Source organism: Oncorhynchus nerka, linkage group LG24 (genome assembly GCF_034236695.1).
Source record: "Oncorhynchus nerka isolate Pitt River linkage group LG24, Oner_Uvic_2.0, whole genome shotgun sequence".
Classification (NCBI taxonomy): domain Eukaryota; kingdom Metazoa; phylum Chordata; class Actinopteri; order Salmoniformes; family Salmonidae; genus Oncorhynchus; species Oncorhynchus nerka.
Genome location: NC_088419.1, coordinates 72,274,874 through 72,301,507, shown reverse-complemented (window position 1 = coordinate 72,301,507; position 26,634 = coordinate 72,274,874). Strand labels below are relative to the sequence as shown.

The window sequence follows — 26,634 nt, the reverse complement described above, 5'->3', positions numbered from 1 at the left end:
TTCTTTCCAAAGCTGTCAATTATATGCATAGTCGAGCATCTTGTCGTGACAAAATATCTTGTTTAAAACGGGAACGTTTTTCATCCAAAAATTAAAATGGCGCCCCCTACATCCAACTGGTTAATGCATTTGAGCCAATCAGTTGTGTTGTGACAAGGTAGAGGTGGTATACAGAAGATAGCCCTATTTGGTAAAAGACCAAGTCCCTATTATGGCAAGAACAGCTCAAATAAGCAAAGAGAAACGACAGTCCATTACTTTAAGTTATTATGGTATAGGGGATGCTTGCCAGGGAAAATGCAGCGCGGCAAATTCAAATAAAATGTGTGAATCCAGCCAACATGTCAGATTTTAAAAAGGCTTTTTGGCGAAAGCATAAGAAGCTATTATCTGATGATAGCACAACAGTAAACAAAGTAACATATTTCAACCCTGCAGGCGCTACACAAAACACAGAAATAAAATATAAAACATGCCTTACCTTTGACGAGCTTCTTTTGTTGGCACTCCAATATGTCCCATAAACATGACAATTGGTTATTTTGTTTGAGTAATTCCATCCATATATATCCAAAATGTCAATTTATTTGGTGCGTTTGATCCAGAAAAAAACAGCTTCCAAATTGCGCAACGTCACTACAAAATATCTCAAAAGTTGCCTGTAAACTTTGCCAAAACATTTCAAAGTACTTTTGTAATACAACTTTAGTTATTTTTAAACGTTAATAATCCATCGAATCAAATTGAAGACGGGTCTATCTGTTTTTAAAAGAGGACGAGAGGAAACTAACGCTACTTTTCAAGTCTTGCGCACTCTCAACAGCGTTACCTTTTTCCAACATGGCCGTACTTCTTCATTGCACAAAGGAATAACCTCAACCAAATTCCAAGGACTGGTGACATCCAGTGGAAGCGGTAGGAACTGAAAACAAGTGCCTAAGAAATATGGTTTCTCAATGAGAAATCACTGAACAGAGACGTCAAAAAAACTGAGCAAATTTATGTTATACTCACAGACATGACTCAAACAGTTTTAGAAACTTCAGAGTGTTTTCTATCCAAATCTACTAATAATATGCATATCTTATATTCTTGGCATGAGTAGCAGGAAGTTGAAATTGGGCACGCTATTTATCCAAAAGTGAAAATGCTGCCCCCTATACCTTAAGAAGTTAAGACATGAATGTCAGTCACTCTGGAAATGTCAAGAACTTTGAACGTTTCTTCAAGTGCAGTCACAAAAACCGCCAAGCGCTATGATAAAACTGGCTCTCATGAGGACCGCCAGAAAGGAAGACCCATAGTTACCTCTGCTGCAGAAGATAAGTTCATTAGAGTTAACTGCACATCAGATAGCAGTTCACAGAGTTCAAGGAACAGACACATCTCAAAATGTACTGTTCAGAGGAGACTGCATGAATCAGAACTTCATGGTTGAATTGCTGCAAAGAAACCACTACTAAAGGACTCCAATAAGAAGAGACCTGCTTGGGCCACAAGCAATGGTCATTAGACCGGTGGAAATCTGTCCTTTGGTCTGATGAGTCCTATTTTGAGATTTTTGGTTCCAACCAACCTATCTTTGTGAGATGCAGAGTGGTGAATGGATGATCTCTGCATGTGTGGTTTCCACCGTGAAGCATGGAGGAGGAGATGTGATCGAGTGGGGGTTCTTTGCAGGTGACACTGTCAGTGATTTATTTAGAATTCAAGGCACACTTAACCAGCATGTCTACCACAGCATTCTGCAGTGATACGCCATCCCATCTGGTTTGCGCTTAGTACCACTATCATTTGTTTTTCAAAAGGACAATGACCCAACACACCTCCAGACTGTGTAATTGCTATTTGACCAAGAAAGAGAGTGATGGAGTGCTGCATCCAATGACCTGGCCTCCACAATCACCCAATGTCAACCCAATTGAGAAAGTTTGGGATGAGTTGGACAGCAGAGTGAAGGAAAAGCAGTCAACAACTGCTTAGCATATGTGGGAACTCCTTCAAAGCTGGTGGAAAAGCATTCGAGCTGAAGCTGGTTGAAAGAATGCCAAAAGTGTTCAAAGCTGTCGTCAAGGCAAAGAAGGGTGGCTACTAGAATTTCAAATATAAAATATATTTTGATTTGTTTAACACTTTTTCAGATTTCTGTGCTATCTCTGGATGAGGTATCAAACAAAAAAAATGTTTTTATCTTCTTATGGCTAGGGGAACCCTCGACAACATTCCGCTGAAATGGCAAATATGTAACTTTCATACATTCACATGTCCAATGCGCCAAATTAAAGATACACCTCTTGTTAATCTACCCATCGTGTCTGATTTCAAAAAGGCTTTATAGCGAAACCACAACATATGTTAGGTCAGAGCCTAGTCACAGCCAAAGAGAGGAGTCACAAAAAGCAGAAAGAGATAAAAAATAATCACTAACCTTTGACGATCTTCATCAGATAACACTCATAGGACTAACCAGACGGGCTGCGGCGTTCTGGATGAGTTGTAGGGGTTTAATGGCACAGGCAGGGAGCCCAGCCAACAGCGAGTTGCAGTAATCCAGACGGGAGATGACAAGTGCCTGGATTAGGACCTGCGCTGCTTCCTGTGTGAGGCAGGGTCGTACTCTGCGGATGTTGTAGAGCATGAACCTACAAGAACGGGCCACCGCCTTGATGTTAGTTGAGAACGACAGGGTGTTGTCCAGGATCACGCCAAGGTTCTTAGCGCTCTGGGAGGAGGACACAATGGAGTTGTCAACCGTGATGGCGAGATCATGGAACGGGCAGTCCTTCCCCGGGAGGAAGAGCAGCTCCGTCTTGCCGAGGTTCAGCTTGAGGTGGTGATCCATCATCCACACTGATATGTCTGCCAGACATGCAGAGATGCGATTCGCCACCTGGTCATCAGAAGGGGGAAAGGAGAAGATTAATTGTGTGTCGTCTGCATAGCAATGATAGGAGAGACCATGTGAGGTTATGACAGAGCCAAGTGACTTGGTGTATAGCGAGAATAGGAGAGGGCCTAGAACAGAGCCCTGGGGGACGCCAGTGGTGAGAGCGCGTGGTGAGGAGACAGATTCTCGCCACGCCACCTGGTAGGAGCGACCTGTCAGGTAGGACGCAATCCAAGCGTGGGCCGCGCCGGAGATGCCCAACTCGGAGAGGGTGGAGAGGAGGATCTGATGGTTCACAGTATCGAAGGCAGCCGATAGGTCTAGAAGGATGAGAGCAAGGAGAGAGAGTTAGCTTTAGCAGTGCGGAGGGCCTCCGTGATACAGAGAAGAGCAGTCTCAGTTGAATGACTAGTCTTGAAACCTGACTGATTTGGATCAAGTAGGTCATTCTGAGAGAGATAGCGGGAGAGCTGGCCAAGGACGGCACGTTCAAGAGTTTTGGAGAGAAAAGAAAGAAGGGATACTGGTCTGTAGTTGTTGACATCGGAGGGATCGAGTGTAGGTTTTTTCAGAAGGGGTGCAACTCTCGCTCTCTTGAAGACAGAAGGGACGTAGCCAGCGGTCAGGGATGAGTTGATGAGCGAGGTGAGGTAAGGGAGAAGGTCTCCGGAAATGGTCTGGAGAAGAGAGGAGGGAATAGGGTCAAGCGGGCAGGTTGTTGGGCGGCCGGCCGTCACAAGACGTGAGATTTCATCTGGAGAAAGAGGGGAGAAAGAGGTCAGAGCACAGGGTAGGGCAGTGTGAGCAGAACCAGCGGTGTCGTTTGACTTAGCAAACGAGGATCGGATGTCGTCGACCTTCTTTTCAAAATGGTTGACGAAGTCATCTGCAGAGAGGGAGGAGGAGGGGGAGGAGGATTCAGGAGGGAGGAGAAGGTGGCAAAGAGCTTCCTAGGGTTAGAGGCAGATGCTTGGACTTTAGAGTGGTAGAAAGTGGCTTTAGCAGCAGAGACAGAAGAGGAAAATGTAGAGAGGAGGGAGTGAAAGGATGCCAGGTCCGCAGGGAGGCGAGTTTTCCTCCATTTCCGCTCGGCTGCCCGGAGCCCTGTTCTGTGAGCTCGCAATGAGTCGTCGAGCCACGGAGCAGGAGGGGAGGACCGAGCCGGCCTGGAGGATAGGGGACATAGAGAATCAAGGGATGCAGAAAGGGAGGAGAGGAGGGTTGATGAGGCAGAATCAGGAGATAGGTTGGAGAAGGTTTGAGCAGAGGGAAGAGATGATAGGATGGAAGAGGGGAGAGAGAGCGAAGATTGGGACGGCGCGATACCATCCGAGTAGGGGCAGTGTGGGAAGTGTTGGATGAGAGCAAGAGGGAAAAGGATACAAGGTAGTGGTCGGAGACTTTGAGGGGAGTTGCAGTGAGGTTAGTGGAAGAACAGCATCTAGTAAAGATGAGTTCGAGCGTATTGCCTGCCTTGTGAGTAGAGGGGGAAGGTGAGAGGGTGAGGTCAAAAGAGGAGAGGAGTGGAAAGAAGGAGGCAGAGAGGAATGAGTCAAAGGTAGACGTGGGGAGGTTAAAGTCGCCCAGAACTGTGAGAGGTGAGCCATCCTCAGGAAATGAGCTTATCAAGGCATCAAGCTCATTGATGAACTCTCCGAGGGAACCTGGAGGGCGATAAATGATAAGGATGTTAAGCTTGAAAGGGCTGGTAACTGTGACAGCATGGAATTCAAAGGAGGCGATAGACAGATGGGTAAGGGGAGAAAGAGAGAATGACCACTTGGGAGAGATGAGGATCCCGGTGCCACCACCCCGCTGACCAGAAGCTCTCGGGGTGTGCGAGAACACGTGGGCGGACGAAGAGAGAGCAGTAGGAGTAGCAGTGTTATCTGTGGTGATCCATGTTTCTGTCAGTGCCAAGAAGTCGAGGGACTGGAGGGAGGCATAGGCTGAGATGAACTCTGCCTTGTTGGCCGCAGATCGGCAGTTCCAGAGGCTACCGGAGACCTGGAACTCCACGTGGGTCGTGCGCGCTGGGACCACCAGATTAGAGTGGCCGCGGCCACGCGGTGTGGAGCGTTTGTATGGTCTGTGCAGAGAGGAGAGAACAGGGATAGACAGACACATAGTTGACAGGCTACAGAAGAGGCTACGCTAATGCAAAGGAGATTGGAATGACAAATGGACTACACGTCTCGAATGTTCAGAAAGTTAAGCTTACGTAGCAGGAATCTTATTGACTAAAATAATTCAAATGATACAGTACTGCTGAAGTAGGCTAGCTGGCAGTGGCTGCGTTGTTGTTGTTCTATCTCTCTATAGTGCTGTTTCTTGTATTATGGTCTCTTGTTTCTTTAGAGGTTTCACTTTGTTGTCCTTTTTCTTTTCCTTTTTCTTCTGTCCTTATTTTGTCTTCCTTTCTTCTGTTAACTAGATATTTTTTGTTGTTATTATTTGTAAGCTAGCTAGCTTCTTCCAGGAGAGTCCCTAGCAACTGCTTAGCAACAAGTAAACAATTCAGCTAGCAATTCAGCTAGCTAAGATAACTGTACAATTTTATGAAAAATAGTTACTTCTTCAAAAGCCTGTCTTTTTGGTTTGTTCCTTGTTTTGTCTTCTATTGAGTCTTGCAGTTTTCTCTTGATTTTTTCGATGTACTTCACTCTAAAAAAACATTTAAATCTCAAATCTAAATATTCCCTTACCTTTGATCATCTTCATCAGAATGCACTCCCAGGAATACCAGTTCCACAATAAATGTTTGATTTATGTCCAAATACCTCCTTTGTTAGTGCGTTCAGTTCACAAATCCAAACTCGTGGTGAAAGTTCAGAAGAAAAGTCATATTACAGTTCGTAGAAACATGTCAAACGATGTATAGAATCAATCTTTAGGATGTTTTTATCATAAATCTTCAATAATGTTCCAACCGGAGAATTCCTTTGTCTTCAGAAATGCAATGGAACGCAAGCATGAGTGCGTGACCAGCTCATGCCACTCTGGCAGACCTCTGACTCATTCAACTCCCATTCCCCCCTCCTTCACAGTGGAAGCATCAAACAAGGTTCTAAAGACTGTTGACATCTAGTGGAAGCCTTAGGAAGTGCAACATGACCCCTTAGACACTGTATATTCGATAGGCAATGAGTTGAAAAACTACAAACCTCAGATTTCCCACTTCCTGGTTGGATTGTTCTCAGGTTTTCACCTGCCATATGAGTTCTGTTATACACAGACATAATTCAATGTTTTCTATCCAAATATACTAATAATATGCATATATTAGCAACTGGGCCTGAGTAGTCTGGAAACGCTTTTCATCCAAACGTGAAAATGCTGCCCCCTATCCCAAACAGGATTTATCTTTATTTAACTAGGCAAGTCAGTTAATAACAAATTCTTATTTTCAATGATGGCCTAGGAACAGTGGGTTAACTGCCTTGTTCAGGGGCAGAGCGACAGATTTTTACCTTGTCAGCTTGGGCATTCGATCTTGCAACCTTTCCGTTACTAGTCCAACGCTCTAACCACTAGGCTGCCTGCCGCCCCAAAGTGTTGTGTTTATAACATGGTAATGTTATAACATGGTAATAAACACAACACTTTGTTTTCAGCAGAGACCTGAGAAGGGTTTTTGTAGAAATAATTTTTTCGATGCTGATGACTTGGTCCCGGTCTAGTCTCCCTGCAAAATTTCCAGGCCATGTAAGAAATCTGCCTGAGAATCCCTTTTGTGCCTGAATAGACTCGTGATGTTGTGAATGTCTCAGTCAAAAATGGCTGCTGTTCAGACATACACATTGTTGATAGGCGAAGGGAGATGAATTCTGTACTCTGCATATTGCTTTGACATTTCTGCACTGATTTATTTTGTTTCTTATGTTCAAAAGAGTTCACAGGCAATCAATCAGAACATGAGATAGCATCTCCAATTTCACCAACCCTCTTGTCGGGTGAAACTCTGCTGTGCTTGTGTTTTTTCTTCATTTTCTTCTAAATGTGTTTTAGAAAAGGTTTCACTTGGCAAAACCAGCCCATATTTCTTCGTCAGGGGAAAATTGACTTTAACAAGCATAGAGGACTGATTAATAAAACTGAAACTCTATTTCATACATTAGATATACTGAGAGCTTTGATTTTAATAGACTACATACAGAGAATACAGTAGTTACCTAGATCTGACTAATACCGTCAGCCATAATTTATTTAATTCATTCATGTTTATTATTTAGATAGAAAATCCCATTGAGAGAACATCCATTTCATTAGTCTTTCCTTTTACTGTTATTTTTCACCGTCAAGGACTATATTTTGCTCAGTGAATGACTGTATTCTGTGGTGTTGAGTGTCTTTTTGTATGACTTTCCCTCTTTTTTTTGACGAAACTACCTATAATGGATACAAATAAAAGGTCTGTGGCCATGAGATTCTCATAAACTACGTTAATTTTTACTAGTCTCCTAGTACTACTGCTATTGTGGCTCTAACACAGAAGTGATCGTGTACATGAGTCTGATTGACATATTTCTCTTAATGGGTTTTAGTAAAGCAATACAAGCTACTCTCTGCCCCTCCAATGTCCATTATAGGTTTCTTTGCCCCTTCCGTTTCTCAACCTTATGGTGTTTCGACAAATTGTTTCATGGATGCAATTCAAAAAGTAAATCCAGCTATCCACAGAGAATTGGGTGCCAGCACAGAGATGCAGATACACAGGGCTGTATTTTCGGCTGGTGCTAAGGAGGTGCACATTAGTTTGCAATTTCGTCATGTAAAAACTGGTGCACTGGCATATTCCAAACCTAAAGCCAGGATTCGGCTATTTACCTGTCTAACATCAGCTTGCTTGCGCTGAGGTTGAAGGGGTGGCAATATTTGAGGTGTGTTCTTAACAAGCGCAAAAGTCACAATTTCATGCAGTGCTAATGGGAAGTTTTAAGACTCTCAAAAAGCAGGTCTTAACTGTAATACAGTAGATAATGGCATGGATTTTGAGAGCGAAAGCGCACCCTATCCAGCCATGATGCACAGTGCCTATAGAAGAAGAGATGTGCCTTTTGTGCAGGTGAATCTCATATTTAGAAACAATAGATTTTTCCACCCCCATTTAATTTGATTTAAAAAATAACAAGCATAGCCTGCCCTCCCCTTAACCTCTAGTGACTCCCCATCCCACGTGAGGGAGCGTAATCTGTATTAATAATCTGTATTAGTAATCTGTATCTGTATTCTGTATACTTCTGGCCCTTCTTTGGACACTGTGTTAACAACCCGCCAGGCAAGCTTCAATGCCATACAACTCTCCTTCCGTGGCCTCCAATTGCTCTTAAATACAAGTAAAACTAAATGCATGCTCTTCAACCGATCGCTACCTGTACCTACCCGCCTGTCCAACATCACTACTCTGGACGGCTCTGACTTAGAATATGTGGACAACTACAAATACTTAGGTGTCTGGTTAGACTGTAAACTCTCCTTCCAGACCCATATCAAACATCTCCAATCCAAAGTTAAATCTAGAATTGGCTTCCTATTTCGCAACAAAGCATCCTTCACTCATGCTGCCAAACATACCCTTGTAAAACTGACCATCCTACCAATCCTCGACTTTGGCGATGTCATTTACAAAATAGCCTCCAATACCCTACTCAACAAATTGGATGCAGTCTATCACAGTGCAATCCGTTTTGTCACCAAAGCCCCATATACTACCCACCATTGCGACCTGTACGCTCTCGTTGGCTGGCCCTCGCTTCATACTCGTCGCCAAACCCACTGGCTCCATGTCATCTACAAGACCCTGCTAGGTAAAGTCCCCCCTTATCTCAGCTTGCTGGTCACCATAGCATCTCCCACCTGTAGCATATGCTCCAGCAGGTATATCTCTCTAGTCACCCCCAAAACCAATTCTTTCTTTGGCCGCCTCTCCTTCCAGTTCTCTGCTGCCAATGACTGGAACGAACTACAAAAATCTCTGAAACTGGAAACACTTATCTCCCTCATTAGCTTTAAGCACCAACTGTCAGAGCAGCTCACAGATTACTGCACCTGTACATAGCCCACCTATAATTTAGCCCAAACAACTACCTCTTTCCCAACTGTATTTCATTTATTTATTTATTTTGCTCCTTTGCACCCCATTATTTTTTTCTACTTTGCACATTCTTCCATTGCAAAACTACCATTCCAGTGTTTTACTTGCTATATTGTATTTACTTTGCCACCATGGCCTTCTTTGCCTTTACCTCCCTTCTCACCTAATTTGCTCACATTGTATATAGATTTGTTTATACTGTATTATTGACTGTATGTTTCTTTTACTCCATGTGTAACTCTGTCGTTGTATCTGTCGAACTGCTTTGCTTTATCTTGGCCAGGTCGCAATTGTAAATGAGAACTTGTTCTCAACTTGCCTACCTGGTTAAATAAAGGTGAAATAAATCAAATCATCGACTGACACTAATTAGCATAACGCAACGGACATAAATATTCCTATAAAATATTCCTATTCATGAAAATCACAAGTGAAATATATTGAGATATAATTTAGCCTTTTGTTAATCAACCTGTCGTCTCAGATGTTCAAAATATGCTTTACAGCCAAAGCTAGACAAGCATTTGTGTAAATTTATCTATAGCCTAGCATAGCATTTTGTCCAGCTAGCAGCAGGTAACTTGGTCAAAGAAATCAGAAAAGCAATACAATTAAATTGTTTACCTTTTATGAGCTTCGGATGTTTTTACCCACGAGACTCGCAGTTAGATAGCCAATGTTCCTTTTTTCCAAAAATATTATTTTTGTAGGCGAAATAGCTCCGTTTGTTCTTCACGTTTGGCTGAGAAATCGCCCGGAAATTGCAGTCTCGAAAACGCCGAAAAAATATTCCAAATTAGCTCCATAATATCGAGAGAAACATGGCAAACGTTGTTTATAATCAATCCTCAAGGTGTTTTTCAAATATCTATTCGATAATATGTCCACTGGGACAATTGTTTTTTCAGTAGGACCGATTGGAATAATGGCTACCTCTGTATTTTACGCTAGAATCACTCTGGGAGCCATCAGGTGACCAGTTGCGCAATGTAGCCACTTACGGGTGTTCTTCAATATAAATGCGTAAAACAACGTCACAATGCTGTAGACACCTTGGGGAATACGGAGAAAAAGTAATCTGGTTGATAGCCCATTCACTGCTCAATACGGACTCATTGGAAAGCAGAGCTTTCAAAAGATGAGTCACTTCCGGATTGGATTTTTATCAGGCTTTCGCCTGCAATATCAGTTCTGTTATACTCAGACAATATTTTTACAGTTTTGGAAACTTTAGTGTTTTCTATTCTAAGCTGTCAATTATATGCATATTCTAGCATCTTGTCCTGACAATATTTTTTTCCCAAAGATGAAAATACTGCCCCATAGTCACAAATTAATATAGGCTGGTTTAGCTGCAACACAGTGCGTCTTTTTATCGTGGCCATTAGCCAAGTAGACTATGAATAAGGAGGTTTTAAATTGTCTACTGAGAGTGATTGGAAAAGTTTTTGATGCAACTGGTCAGGATGTTCTCGATTGTGCAGCGGTAGGATCCAGGGCAGCATGCCAAAGTTCTTCAGCCGGCTTAGGAAATAGAGACTCTGTTGTGCACTCTTGACACGAGTGGCGGTTTTATTGGTCCATGACAAGTCCTCGGTGATGTGGACTCCAAGGAACTTCAAACTCGTGACTCTCTCTACTACTGCAGTCCCATTGATGTGGATCAATGGTAGAGTATCCATCCCCTCGTCCAATTACCAGACACACTCCTCCAAACTATTCAGTCTTCCTATAATGCCATATCAACCAGGTAAAAAAATATATATTTGCCTTGCACATACTGTAGGTAACGATAGAATTGAGAGGAGCCTAGTATTTTGTATAGTAGTATGAATATTATGCGTAAAGACATGTAGGCCTACATGTGCACACAGTTCCATGAAATGAGAAAGTGATTTATGGTATTTCTGACTCGATCCTATTTAGACATATTGTTGTTGGTTTAAAAAAGATTGTTTTTTGTTTAACTTGATTAAAAACCAAACTTATTAGAAAGATTTATCGTTAATTGGTTTATGGTGAGAACATGCATGGCTCGAAAGCAATGTAATTTCAGCTGCTAGTTCTGGATAAGCGCTAATATGATCTGTAAAATGGTTCCATGATGTTTATAAAACATTACATTTGCGAGCAGTATCACAGTGAGTGGACATTTCCTCATTCTCTTTATATTGGATCTTTATCCAGCTCCTGTGAAAAGTTTGAATGTGCATAAAACCCTCCATAGTTTAAGTTGTCTGTATTATATGCCCACAAGGAATAATTATGGTGCCTGTAACTGTATTTAGACATAGCCTATTTAAAACAAGTTGTAAAATTTGATAACAATTATACCGTTTTTTTTGGCATTATCAATAGCCTAGTGAATTTAATATTGCTTATTGACTACATTTGGCATGTCCAGACTGCCACTTTTGCCAGCAGCATACCACCCTGCGTTCCAGTGGCTAGCTTGCCACTGAAGCTAAGCAGGGTTGGTCCTGGTCGGTCCCTGGATGGAAGCCTCTTTCATATTGTCCAAACAAATATCATAATCCCCCAGGGCAGTGATTGGGGACATTGCCCTGTGTAGTGTACCATCTTTCCGATGGGACGTTAAATGGGTCCCTTGACTCTCTGTGGCCACTAAAGAGCACACGACACTTATCATTTTAACCCTGGTGTCCTGGCTAAATTCCCAATCTGGCCACCTAGTCATTCCCAAGCTTCCAATTGACTCATTCCTCTCCCCTGTAACTGTTCCCCAGGTTTTTGCTGTAAATGAGAATTTGCTCTCTGTCAACTTACCTGGTAAAAAAAGGGTTAAATTCAAATTAAATGAATTAAAATGTACAGTAGGCCTAGCCCCTATCATTGTGAATGCTATAGCCTATGTTTAACAATGTATTTCCATATTGATGCAATTACAACACTGGACTGCAGATATGTTTAACATATTTCGCAAATATGGGGCAGGCTATTTAACAAACTAGGCTATAACGAACTAATATTCAAATTGGGGTTGAGGACAATGCAATAGATAACACCATAAATACACAACTTGTAGCAACCACAAATTTAGCCATGGAGCACGTTCTGTTTCCCCAGTGAGGGGCCAAACCTCGACAATCCCACAACTTTATTCATCAAAACCCAGCTTTTTCACACTACCGCCAGCTACTGCGGCCATCATTCTGGTTGTAAAAATATAAAAAATATTTCTGACACACCCCCGAATCTATAACGCTACCGCCAGCGCTAAGATTTACCATTGCATTAGGTTTGTTAAAATAGAGCACACAGAGGTATCCACTGTCTCTAGTGTTGGTTGTCTGTGAAAAGCTCTGACAAATTACAAATTAGATCTCACCCCGTGGGGTCAAAATGGTCACAAGAACGTTGAGCAAAAATCCCAGAACCACACGGGGGGGGGGGGGGCCTAGTCAATGACCTGCAGAGAGCTGGAACAAAAGTAACAAAGCCTACCATCAGTAACGCACTACACCACCAGGGACTCAAATCCTGCAGTGCCAGACGTGTCCCCCTGCTTAAGCCAGTACATGTCCAGGCCCGTCTGAAGTTTGCTAGAGAGCATTTGGATGATCCAGAAGAAGATTGGGAGAATGTCATATGGTCAGATGAAACCGAAATAGAACTTTTTGGTAAAAACTCAACTCGTCGTGTTTGGAGGACAAAGAATGCTGAGTTGCATCCAAAGAACAGCATACCTACTGTGAAGCATGGGGGTGGAAACATCATGCTTTGGGGCTGTTTTTCTGCAAAAGGACCAGGACGACTGATCCGTGTAAAGGAAATAATGAATGGGGCCATGTATTGTGAAAACTTCCTTCCATCAGCAAGGGCATTGAAGATGAAACGTGGCTGGGTCTTTCAGCATGACAATGATCCCAATCACACCGCCCGGGCAACGAAGGAGTGGCTTCGTAAGAAGCATTTCAAGGTCTTTGAGTGGCCTAGCCAGTCTCCAGATCTCAACCCCATAGAGAATCTTTGGAGGGAGTTGAAAGTCCGTGTTGCCCAGCAACAGCCCCAAAACATCACTGCTCTAGAGGAGATCTGCATGGAGGAATGGGCCAAAATACCAGCAACAATGTGTGACAACTTTGAAGACTTACAGAACGTTTGACCTCTGTCATTGCCAACAAAGGGTATATAACAAAGTATTGAGAAACTTTTGTTATTGACCAAATACTTACTTTCCACCATAATTTGCAAATTCATAAAAAATCCTGCAATGTGATTTTATGGAGAAAAAAAATCTCATTTTGTCTGTCATAGTTGAAGTGTACCTATGATGAAAATTACAGGCCTCATCTTTTTAAGTGGGAGAACTTGCACAATTGGTGGCTGACTAAATACTTTTTTGCCCCACTGTAGTTCCTTCAGAAAGTATTCACACCCCTTGGATTTTTCCCCAAAACATAATTTTTTTGGTAGATAATGGTGCCGGAGGAGATGTCTTCCGTCTCCTAACCAATTGTGTTATTGTGTTTTTTTTTTAGTTATTTGTAAATTATTTTGTACATAATGTTTCTACCACCGTCTCTTATGACCGATTTTTATTTATTTATTTATTAACGAGTCCGATGCAAAGGATTTACTAAAGACACCTGACAATGCCCAAATCCCCATGATTTGCATGAGACAGAGACGGAGATATCGGGGAGGTAGGGGGTGCCTTGTACGGATCTGACAGCAAGTGGGTAATCTGCCTCTGCCATCAGTACTATTAGCCAACATACTATCATTGGATAACAAAATAGATGAACTATGATCACAAATATCCTTCCATCTTATATTTCACCGAGCCGTGGCTGAACGAGGACATGAATAACATTCAGCTGGCCGGTTTTATGCTGCATCGGCAAGATAGAACAGCCGTCTCCAGTAAGACAAGGAGTGGCGGTCTGTGTATATTTTTAACAGCAGCTGATGTACGAAATCTAATGGTAAGGAATTCTCTAGGTTTTGCTTGCCTGAGGTAGAATATATGTAGACCACACTATTTACTAAGAGTTTTTATCTATATTCTTTGTGGCTGTCTATTTACCACCACAAACCGATGCTGGGACTGACTTCACTCAATGAGCTGAATACAGCCATAGGAAAACGCTCATCCACTGGCTAAGCTCATAGTGGCCGGTTGATTTTAATGCAGGGAAACTTAAATCTGTTCTACCTAATTTCTACTAGCATGTTAAATGTGCAACCAGAGGGGGAAGAAAAACTCTGGACCACCTTTACTCCACACACAGAGACACACGTGTACAAAGCTCAGAGACATTGGCCATGTGGTGCCAGGATAACAACCTCTCCCTCAATGTGATCAAGACAAAGGAGATGATTGTGGAATACAGGAGGAGGACCGAGCACACCCCCATTCTCATCGACGGGGTTGTAGTGGAGCAGGTTGAGAGCTTCAAGTTCCTTGGTGTCCACATCACCAACAGACTTTCATGGTCCAAACACACCAAGACAGTCGAGAAGAGGGCAAGACAAAACCATTTTCCCCTCAGGAGACTGAAAAGATTTGTCATGGGTCCTCAGATTCTCAAAAGGTTCTACAGCTGCACCATCGAGAGCATCCTGACTGGTTGCATCACTGTCTGGTATAGCAGCTGCTCAGGATCCGACCACAAGGCACTACAGAGGGTAATGCGTGCGGCCCAGTACATCACTGTGGCCAACTTCCTGCCATCCAGGACCTCTATGCCAGGCGGTGTCGGAGGAAGGCCCTAAAAATTGTCAGAGACTCCAGCCACGCTAGTCATAGACTGTTCTCTCTGGTACCGCATGGCAAGCGGTACCAGAGCCCCAAGTCTTGGTCCAACAGGCTTAACAGCTTCTACCCCCAAGCCATAAGACTCCTGAACATCTAATCAAAGGGCTACCCAGACCCCTCTTTTATGCTGCTGCTACTCTCTGTTTTAAATCTATGCATAGTCACTTTAACTCTACACACATGTACATTTTACCTTAATGACCTCGACTAACCTGTGACCCCGCACATTGACTCTGTACCGGTACCCCCTGTATATAGCTTTGCTACTGTTATTTTACTGCTGCTCTTTAATGATTTTTTTATTTTTTCCTTATCTATTTTTTACTAAACACATATTTTTCTTACAAGCCCTTAACCAACAATGCAGTTAAGTAAGCATTTCACTGTAAGGTCTACACCTGTTGTATTCGGTGCATGTGACGAATAAAATGTGATTTGAACATTTGATTTGAAGTGGGATTAAAATGGATTTTGTATTTTCTTTTATCTACACAAAATACTCTGCCAGTGGAAGAACACTTCCAACATTTGAAAAATAAAACACTAATAAATGTATATCTTCATTAGTAAACTCAATACATGTTAGAATCACCTTTGGCAGCGATTACAGTTGCTATTATCTCTGGGTAAATCTCAAAGTGCTTTCTAAACCTGGATTGTGCAAAATTCTTCAAGCCTTATAAAATTGGTTGTTAATTGCTAAACAACCATTTGCTGGTCTTGCCATAGATTTTCAAGCGGATTTAAGTTGAAATTGTAACTCGGCCACTCAGGAACATTCACTGTCTTCATGTTAAGCAACTCCAGTGTAGTTTTGGCCTTGTGTTTTAGGTTACTGACCTGCTGGAATGTGAATTAATCTCCCAGTGTCTGGTGGAAAGCAGACTTCACCAGGTTTTCCTCTAGGATATTGCCTGTGCTTGGCTCCATTCCGTTTCATTTTATCATGAAAAACTCCCCAGTCATTAACGATTACAAGCATACCCATAACATGATTCAGCTACCACTATTCTTGAAAATATTAAGAGTGGTACTCACTAATGTGTTATGGATTTGCCCCAAACACAACATTTTGTATTTAGGACAAAAAGTTAATTGCTTTGCCACATTTCTTTTCAGTATTACATTTGTTCCTTGTTGCAAACAAGATGCATGTTTATGAATATTTGAATTCTGTACAGGCATCCTTTTCACTCTGTCAATTAGGTTAGTATTGTAGAGTAACTACAATGTTGTTGATCCATCCTATCACAGTCATTAAACTCTGTAACTGATTTAAAGTCACCATTTGGCCTCCTGGTGAAATCCCTGAGTGGTTTCCTTCCTCTACGGCAACAGAGTTAGGAAAGACGCCTATATCTTTGTAGTGATTGCGAGTATTGATACAAGATCCCAAGTGTAATTACTAACTAATAAATATCATGTTCAAATGGGTATTTAATGTCTGTGTTTGTTTTTTTTTACCATCCAAACAATCGGTGCCTTTCTTAGCGAGGCATTGGAAAACCTTCCTGTGGTTGAATCTGTGTTTGAAATTCAGTGCTCGACTAAAGGATACAGAGAGGAGGTAGTCATTCAAAAATCATGTTAAAGGCCTCCCGAGTGGTACATTCCCGGGTTCGATCCCAGGCTGTGTCACAGCTGGCTGTGATTGGGAGACTCAGTGCGGCTTGGCAGGGTTGTTTCGTAGGACGCATGCCTCTCAACCTCCGCCTCTCCCGAGTCCGTAGTGGAGTTACAGCGATGGGACAAGACTGTAACTACCACTTGGATATCATGAAAAAGGGGTAAAAAGCACCCAAAAATATTAACTATTATTGGACAAGCAACTTATGTGACTTAAGTAAATTTTTACTCCTGAATTTATTTAAGGTTTGCCATAACAAAGGGGTTGAATACTTATCGATCCAAGATATTTCAGCTTTTGATTTCTTATTAATTTGTAAACATTTAGAAAAAAATAATTCCATTTCGACATTGTGGGCTAACACAACATTCTCAGTTGAATCCATTTTATATTCAGGCTGTAACACAACAAAATGTGCAAAGGGTCAAGGGGTGTGAATACTTTCTGGTGTATTAGAAGCAATTATTTGTACTATTACATTTTATGTATTTTCCATTCACTATAATGGGGTCCTGTTTTCTGCTAACAATGCCTCCAGTACTATAGTCGGCCTTCAACTTCCGTGGCTTCAATGAGAGGGAGCATTGCTACATGTAACACCTTAAGTTACCACCCACCTTCTCGCTCACCTTACCCCGTCTCTCATGGCAACACGACTCCAGTAGTATTTACATATCCCCGCCATGAAGTATTCTGGGTCAGCGTGGTGGGAGAAAAACATTCCTGGCTGAGCAGAAGTTGCAGTGAGAAGGAGAGATATGCACAATACCCATGTGGGCGACAAAACCAGGCCCAGTAGATATAAATGTTTCTGCAGCTACAAAGAGATTTGATTAACAAACATGGATAAAATGGATAAAATGTCTTGTAGATAAATAACCCATTATAGATACCTTGAGGCTGGCTTTTAAGGGAGAGCATTTTATTTTCAGTTTTTCCACTTTCATATATTTTCATAAACTGTCGGTGTGTGCACATATACCCACATAAATTCAGTATCTATCATTGTTTACAGTATGTCTCATCTGGGGTACTGAAAATACCATGACACCCTGCCTGCATATATTTATGAATTAAACACTGCGACAACCTACTGATATGACCAGACATCAAATACTACAGGGTAATACCTAATATATTGTTATTTTGTTAAGAAAATACAGCTGCATCATGACATGAACCCAAGGAAGATGGAATTTTGTATTGGGGAATGTGAATATCTAGTTATTCTAGTGAACTTGAGATCCCCAAAGTGACTGTACGTACACTACCGTTTAAAGGTTTGGGGTCACTTAGAAATGTCCTTGATTTTGAAAGAAATGCTCATTTTTTTGTCAATTTAAAATGAGATCAAATTGATCAGAAATACAGTGTAGACATTGTTAATGTTGTAAATGACTATTGTATCTGGAAACAGCTGATTTTTAATGGAATATCTACGTAGGCGTATAGAGGCCCATTATCAGCAACCATCACTCCTGTGTTCCAATGGCATGTTGTGTTAGCTAATCCAAGTTTATCATTTTAAAAGGATAATTGAGCATTAGAAAACCCTTTTGCAGTTCTTAGCACGGCTGAAACCTGTTGTTCTGATTAAAGAAGCAATAAAACTGGCCTTCTTAGACTACTTGAGTATTTGGAGCATCAGCATTTGCGGGTTCGATTATAGGCTCAAATGGCCAGAAACAAAGGACTTTCTTCTGAAACTCATCAGTCTATTATTGTTCTGAGAAATGAAGGCTATTCCATGCGAGAAATTGCCAATAAACTGAGGATCTCGTGCAACTCTGTGTACTACTCCCTTCACAGAACAGAGCAAAATTGCTCTAACCAGAAATAGAACGAGGAGTGGGAGGCCCTGGTGCACAACTGAGCAAGAGGACAAGTATATTAGAGTGTCTAGTTTGAGAAACCAATGCCTCACAAGTCCTCAACTGGCAGCTTCATTAAATAGTACCCGCAAAACACCAGTCTCAACAGTGAAGAGGCGACTCCGGAATGCTGGCCTTCTAGGCAGAGTTGCAAAGAAAAAGCCATATCTCAGACTGGCAATTAAAAAAATGAAGATAGGCAAAAGAACACAGACACTGGACAGAGGAACTCTGTCTAGAAGGCCAGCATCCGGGAGTCGCCTCTTCACTGTTGACGTTAAACTGGTGTTTTTGCGGTTGCAATTTAATGAAGCTACAGTAGTCATTTACAACATTTAACAATGTCTGCACTGTATTTCTGATCAATTTGATGTTATTTTAATGGACAAAAAAGTAGCTTTTCTTTCAAAATCAAGGACATTTCTAACTTTTGAACGGTAGTGTACGTACAGCCATGGAAGCTTATAAGAAATCCCGCTTCGACCTCCAACGAGTCATCAAACAGGCAAAGTGTCAATACAGGACTAAAATCAAATCCTACTACGTCGGCTCTGCTCGACGGATATGGCAGGGCTTGAAAACTTTTATGGATTGCAAAGGGAAACCCAGCCACGAGCTGGCCAGTGTCGTGAGCATACCAGATGAGCTAAATACCTTCTATGCTCGTTTTTGAGGTAAGCAACACTGAACCATGCATGAAAGCACCAGCTGTTCCAGACAACTGTGTGATCTCTCTCTCCATAGCCGATGTCAGTAAGACCTTTAAACAGGTTAACATTCACAAGGCCGCAGGGCCAGACGGAATATCAGGATGTGTACTCTGAGTATGCACTGACCAGCTGACAAGTGTATTCACTGACATTTTCAACCTATCTCTGACCTGGTCTTTAATACCAACTTGTTTCAAGCAGGCCACCACAGTCCCCATGCTCAAGAATGCCAAGGTAACCTGTCTAAATTACTGTTGCCCCGTAGCACTCACATATATAACCATGAAATTCTCAGAAAGGCCTGGACCCACACCAATTCGCATACCGCCCCAACAGATCCACAGATGATCTTTATTGAATTCCACACCGCCCTCACCCACCTTTACAAAATAAATACCTATGTAATTATGGTGTTCATTGAGTAAAGTTCAGTTTTCAACATCAAAGTTGCCGTCGCACCCCCCCAAGCTCATTTCCAGACTCAAGTCCCGAATACCTCCCTATGTAACTGGATCATGACTTCCCCTGGCAGTGAGGGTAGGCAACAACACATCCGCCACGTGGACCATCAACATGGGGGCCCCTCAGGAGTGTGTGATTAGTCCCCTCCTGTACTCCCTATTCACCCATGACTGTGTGGCTGCACACTACTCCAACACCAATGCAGGGGCAAGCACGCCCCCATCCACATTGGTACATTGTTGGGGCTGTAGTGGAGCAGGTCAGGAGCTTCAAGTTCCTCTGTGTCCACATCACTAAGGAATTAATATGGTCCCCACACCCACACTTTTGTGAAGCGGGTACTTCAGTGGCTGTTCCCCTCAAGAGGCTGAAAAGATTTGTTATGGGCCCCCATATCTTAAAGAGGTTCTACAGCTGCACCATTGAGAGCATCTTAACTGGCTTCATCATTGCTTGGTATGGCAACTGCAAGGCATCCAAACGCAAGGCGCTACAACGACCGCAAGGCGCTACAGAGGTTTGTGATTATGGCCCAGTACATCAATGGGACCAAGCTACCTGCTATCCAGTACCTCTACACCAGGCGGTGTCAGAGGAAGGCCCAAAAAATGATCAGACTCCAGCCACCCAAGCCATAGACGGTTCACTCTGGTACCGCACGGCCAGCGGTACCAATGCGGTACCAATGCACAAGTCTGGAACCTACAGGACCCTGAACAGCTTCTACTCCCAAGCCATGAAACTGCTTAATAAGACTGCTAAATAGCCAATCAAATGGCTACCAGGACTACCTGCATTGACCCTTTTTTGCACTAACTCTCTTGCGCTAACTCTGCATACACACTGGACTCTACCCACACACTCACACATACAATTGAAGTCGTAATTTTACATACACTTAGGTTGGAGTCATTAAAACTCATTTTTCAACCACTGCACTAATTCCTTTTTAACAAACTATAGTTTTGGCAAGTCGGTTAGGACACCTGCTTTGTGCATGACACAAGTAATTTTTACAACAATTGTTTACATACAGATTATTTTACTTATAATACACTGTATCACAATTCCAGTGGGTCAGAAGTTTACACACACTAAGTTGACTGTGCCTTTTAACAGCTTGGAAAATTCCAGAAAATTATGTCATGGCTTTAAAAGCTTCTGATTGGATAATTGACATCATTTGAGTAAATTGGAGGTGTACCTGTGGATATATTTCAAGGCCTACCTTCAAACTCAGTGCCTCTTTGCTTGACATCATGGGAAAATCCAAATAAATCAGCCAAGACCTCAGAAAAAAATTGTAGACCTCCTTCATCCTTGGGAGCAATTTCCAAACACCTGAAGGTACCACGTTAATCTGTATAAACAATAAGGAAGGAGACGCGTTCTGTCTCCTAGAGATGAACATACTTTTTTCCCTTTTTTTTCTCCCCTTTCCTCCCCAATCTTCGTGGTATCTAATTGTTAGTAGTTACTATCTTGTCTCATCGCTACAACTCCCGAACGGGCTCAGGAGAGACGAAAGTCGAAAGCCACGTGTCCTCTGAAACACAACCCAACCAAGCCGCACTGCTTCTTAACACAGCGAGCATCCAACCCGGAAGCCAGCCGCACCAATGTGTCGGAGGAAACACCGTGCACCTGGCGACCTGGTTAGCGTACACTGCTTCCGGCCCGCCACAGGAGTCGCTAGTGCGCGATGAGACAAGGTTATCCCTACCGGCCAAACCCTCCCTAACCCGGATGAAGCTAGGCCAATTGTGCATCGCCCCATGGACCTCCCGGTCGCGGCTGGCTGCGACAGAGCCTGGGTTCGAACCCAGAGTCTCTGGGGCCCTAGACCACTGCGCCACCCGGGAGGTCGAGATGAACGTACCTTGGTGCGAAAAGTGCAAATCAATCCCAGAACAGCAGCAAAGGACCATGTGAAGATGCTGGACGAAACAGGTACAAAAGTATCTATATCCACAGTAAAACGAGTCCTATATCAACATAACCTGAAAGGCTGCTCAGCAAGGAAGAAGCCACTGCTCCAAAACTGTCATAAAAAAGCTAGACTGTGGTTTGCAATTGCACATGGGGACAGAGATCATATTTCTTGGAGATATTTCCTGTGGTCTGATGAAACAAAAATATAACTGTTTGGAAGAACACCATCCCAACCGTGAAGAACGGGGGTGGCAGCGTCATGTTGTGATGGTGCTTTGCTGCAGGAGGGACTGGTGCACTTCACAAAATAGATGGCATCATGAGTATAGAAAATTATGTGGATATATTACCCGAAACGTTTGACCCAAGTCAAACAGTTTAAAGGCAATGCTACCAAATACTAATTGAGTGGATGTAAACTTCTGACCCACAGGGAATGTGATGAAACAAATAAAAGCTGAATTAAATCATTCTCTCCACTATTATTCTGACATTTCACATTTTTTAAATAAAGTGGAGATCCTAACTGACCTAAGACAGGGAATTTTACTAGGATTAAATGTCAGGAATTGTGAAAAACTGAGTTTAAATGTGTTTGACTAAGGTGTATGTAAATTTCCGACTTCAACTGTACTTACACTGACACCCCAACACTCACACACCAAACACAGATATACTACATACGCCCACACATCGCATGAGCACACATGCATATTGACGCCACACTCACACACACATTTAAAAAGGACAAAGCAAGCATTTCACTGTTAGTCTACACCTGTTATTTACGAAGCATGTGATAAATTGAATTTGATTTGATCCTTGTGCAGATAGTGTTCAAAAGGGGTTAAATGCGGAAGACACATTTCAGTTGAATGTATTCAGTTGTACAACTGACTAGGTATCCCTCTTTCCCTTTTCCCAGAACTGCAAAGTGTTTGGCCACACAAAGTGCATTTCCTGTAGAAAACAGTCTGGAAGTTTATCTTCATTGTGTTTATCTGTGTTTTGCAGGTCCTTCACCTACTGGCTGAACTTTATCTTGTCCATCATGTACTGCAGTGAGAACAACCACATAGGTTCATACCTGGAGGAGACAAGGAGCTGCTCTTGCCCCTATGAACACCCGTCCTGCCAGGGTGTCATACCCTGCACCATGGGCGAGGGCTCCTTCTGCGCCTCCTGCTCCTACGACAACCGCTCCCGCTGTGCCACATGCAATCCTGGGTACATGCTCAGTCAGGGGGTCTGCCGCAATGAGGTGCCGGACTCCACAGACCACTACATCGGCTTTGAGATGGACCTGCAGGACCTGGAGCTGAGATACCTGCTACAGAAGAAAGACAGCCGTATTGGCATCCATGGGCTCTTCGTCAGCAACGATGTCCGGCTCAACAACTGGTTTGACCCGTCGTGGAGAAAGAGGATGCTGCTGACACTGAAGAGCAACAAGTACAAGTCCAACCACGTCCACATGCTCCTCGGGATGACCCTGCAGATCTGCCTTACTAAGAACAGCACCCTGGAGCCAGTGCTGTCTGTCTACATCAACCCCTTCGGGGGCAGTCACTCTGAGAGCTGGATCATGCCTATACACCAGAACAGCTACCCCGACTGGGAAAGGACTAAACTAGACATTCCCCTGGACTGTTACAACTGGACGTTGACTTTGGGCAACAAGTGGAAAACATTTTTTGAGACTGTCCACTTCTACTTGCGGAGCCGGATCAGTGCTCCGTTGCCCCAAGGGAACGGCTCAGTCTACTACGAACCTTTAGAGTTCCTGGAGCCTGGTAAGAACCTGGGCTACATGAAAATAAACAGCATCCAGGTGTTTGGCTACAGTATGCACTTTGACCCGGAAGCGATCCAGGACCTGATTCTGCAGCTGGACTACCCGTACACTCAGGGATCGCAGGACTCAGCCCTGCTGCAGTTGCTAGAGATCAGGGACCGGGTCAACAGACTGTCCCCTCCTGGACCTCAGCTCCTGGACCTCTTTTCCTGCCTGCTGCGCCACCGCCTGAAATTATCCACCACAGATGTTGTCCGAATACAGGCAGCGTTGCAGATTTTTTCTGCCAAACAGCCAAACTCCATGGAATACGAAACAACCAAATTATGTAGCTAATAAGGGGCCGGAGTCCAACTACACAGATGCTTGTGCTGCTATTACACTGACTTGATTACAGTTAAGAGCAATTTTGTAAAGGCACTGAGGGACATTTTCTTTGTTTTTATGATGTTGAGCGCTGTTTATTGGGATTCGTGTAAAAATCTATATTTCTGGAAAGTGTGTGTCATACAAACACAAGGGGGCTTCACCATGCCCACTTTGCCTTTTTAAATGATAAGAATAAGAAACAGAGTTTATTTCTGACCGTGATGGATATAAAAGATGTATCATCACTGATATGTTTCCCATAAATTGCACAGATCTCAATAATCCGTTAAAATGTGAAGCTTTTGCTGATAATTAAGTGTTATCTCAACAGTGTGTTTGGTTTGACACCAGCATGGCTTTACTTAGGTCTTTCACTTTGTTACTGAACACACCATTTTTTATTATCATTTATATTACTCTTCTGTTTAATCCCACTACACCCCATGTGTCCAGAGCTAAATGAGATACTAAGGAAATCAAATGTTCCTTGTTTTTCATACGTTTAAATTCCCACACAGGCTTTTCTATTTCACATATTTGTCAAATTAGTTATACAATACTTCAGACATGCAGAAATAAAACACCATACACGCAATGGCTAGTATGTTTATGTTACTTTTATTTTTTATAATGCAGTCGTTTGTGAACAGTTATGAAACAATGTCTATATGATGTATGAAAACATTCTGAATTTGCTAATTCACTAAATAAAAGTCATTTTTACGTGCCATCTGTAAATAGTTTAGATGTTTTATCTAGTGGATATTTTTATCAGAGATAATCTATGTATGATGAATCAATTTCATATTTATATTTGATCTTTGGTTAATTCATCTAGAATTATATCATATCTGATGCATATCTTTGTCAGTTAAGATTATATTTCAAAATCAATCTCTTCTCTGAAAAAGGAAATGCTTCATGCAAACCACAGAATATAAGATGTTCCATTCAGTCCTTCAGTGTTTTGAGAGGATTTCTTATCCTGTAATTTGAGAGAAATGTTGCCTTGAATGAACCTTTGCAATTTATCTGTGTAAAGGACTTCGACAAGGCAACATTGCCTGACAACAAAATAATATATTGAAGTCACAACAAACCCTAGAGCACAACTCGCTCCAGTGTTTGGCATAAAACGCCAGGTGACTTATTCTTCGACTAATGACTTGTCCCCTTGGATATCCTTGAAAGCAATCCAGCCAATTCACTGCAGGAAAAAAGTGTAAAATACTAAAAGAGTGGTAGCCTGGAAAGTTTCCCTACAATTTCAGATGATCATCAATCAAAGTGGAGGCATTCCTTATTTATTGATTCACTCTCTCTCCGTTCTGTCTGTCATTATTTAGTACTTTTTCAGAATTTGTGAGAATATGAGGTATGAATCTTTTTTATGTGCCAATATGAAATCTGGCTTTAAGAAAAGTTTTTAAAAAATGCTCAGGTTAATTGGACGTCTGATGACATAACAGTGAAACAAAAGTGTCCATCGGTACACTTGAAATGTGAGTTTCAAGGACTTTCAATTGTCTTTGTTTTAGTTACATCCCACTGGGCACTAACTGGTTGAATTAACATTGTTTCAACGCAATTTGTCAACCTATTGTGATGTGGAATCTACGTGGAAAATACATTGGATTCGAAAAAGTCATCAATGTAAACTTGTTTTTGACGGTGAAATTTCAACCACAGGTTTATGTCATCATGCTAACTACATTTCAACATAGAAAGGTAGTCTATAAATTATTTTGAATTTGTTTATTTAAAACATCAGATCTTCAAAGTAAAATCCACTATCAGAAAAAAACAATAAGCTGGGTAGAACCTCCTACTGGAGAATGAATCTAGCTACAGCAACCTTTTGTTCTCCCATTCAGGATTTTAACCAAGCCCTGCTTAGCTATGATATTTGTCACTGACTATTACCAATATGTTATCAAGAGAATGATGTTGAGTGATTTCCACTTAAAATCTAAATAGATTCACTGCTGCTATCGAAGTCATTCCAAAGGGTAGATTTAACAGAGCAAATTAATGTGACTCATATAACATCAATGATGCTATTTAGGCCTATATATTTTTTTAGTTAACCGTTATTTAAAGTTGAACTGACAGCATTTAAAAAATATATATATCTTTTTTAATCTGTTCAAATAGCCCCCTAGGAAGAATGTAATTTTTTTGGTACATTTTCTGACAAGCGAGCACTTTTTTTCACGTTTCCAGAAATTCTTAGAATGTTTGGGAATTACGTATGTTAAGGCATTTGAGAAAATGTTATAGTAATATAGAGTGGGAAAGCGGCCGTGTGTTTGGACAATTAATAGACACTACAGTAAATAAAACATAATAAAAAAAGTATCATCCAGGACTGGAGTCTACACAGGCCGTTGCACCATAGCCAATCAGAGCTACAGTAGGCCTTTACGCAAACATCCATTTGCCACAAGGACCTGCCATCATTCACTTTTAACTGACCTGTGTGTTTTTAGAAAATTAGAACGCATTTGGCGCAAGCCACAAATTACACCTGAATGGATTTCTGCAAATATATAAATAACACGGGAGTCCTCTTACATTTTGGAACTTTACAGTCCTATTGATCAAACCACAAAAAGGTAGGCTATCTTTCCTTATATGCCAATCATCAACAACAAGATGAACAACTAATGCTAGCCAGAGCGGTAGGAGCCAGGAGGTAAAATCGAACGAAGGAACATTAGCTAAACCCTCTCAAACCTTTTGAGCTAGTTGGCCGTCAAAATTGCACCAATAAATGATGGGGAATAGTAAGTTGCCTGCTCTTCTTTCTGCAGCATGCCTGCCATATGCATGATTCTCACAACCAATCATCCAATCTAAATGGCTAAAGTTGGCTAGCTTACTAGCTAGCTACTTCCAGACACAAACGAGAGAACACCTCACTTTGACTATTTTACTTGCCGTAACAGAGCTGGTTAGGGTGTTTACATGTTATCTAGAGCATTCGTGACTAACAATTAATTTTTTGCCTATGTTTACTGACACAGGTCGTATTCAGCATGTTGCACATTCTTATTCATCACTTATTATGTACTTTGGCACACTCAGACGAGAGTGCTCTGAAAT

The 26,634-nt window shown here is 42.0% G+C and overlaps 1 protein-coding gene across 1 annotated transcript in view; it reads left to right on the top strand.

Annotated features, from left to right (window-relative positions):
- LOC115108559 (BMP/retinoic acid-inducible neural-specific protein 3-like) overlaps positions 1 to 24,257 on the top strand; it is a 67,984-nt gene extending 43,727 nt beyond the window's left edge. Inside the window, exon 8 of the mRNA XM_029633051.2 lies at positions 22,380 to 24,257. Within this exon, the coding sequence (XP_029488911.2) occupies positions 22,380 to 23,496 (1,117 nt within the window). The 3' untranslated portion in view covers positions 23,497 to 24,257. The remainder of the gene's footprint in view (positions 1 to 22,379) is intronic.
- Positions 24,258 to 26,634: the final 2,377 nt, after the last annotated feature.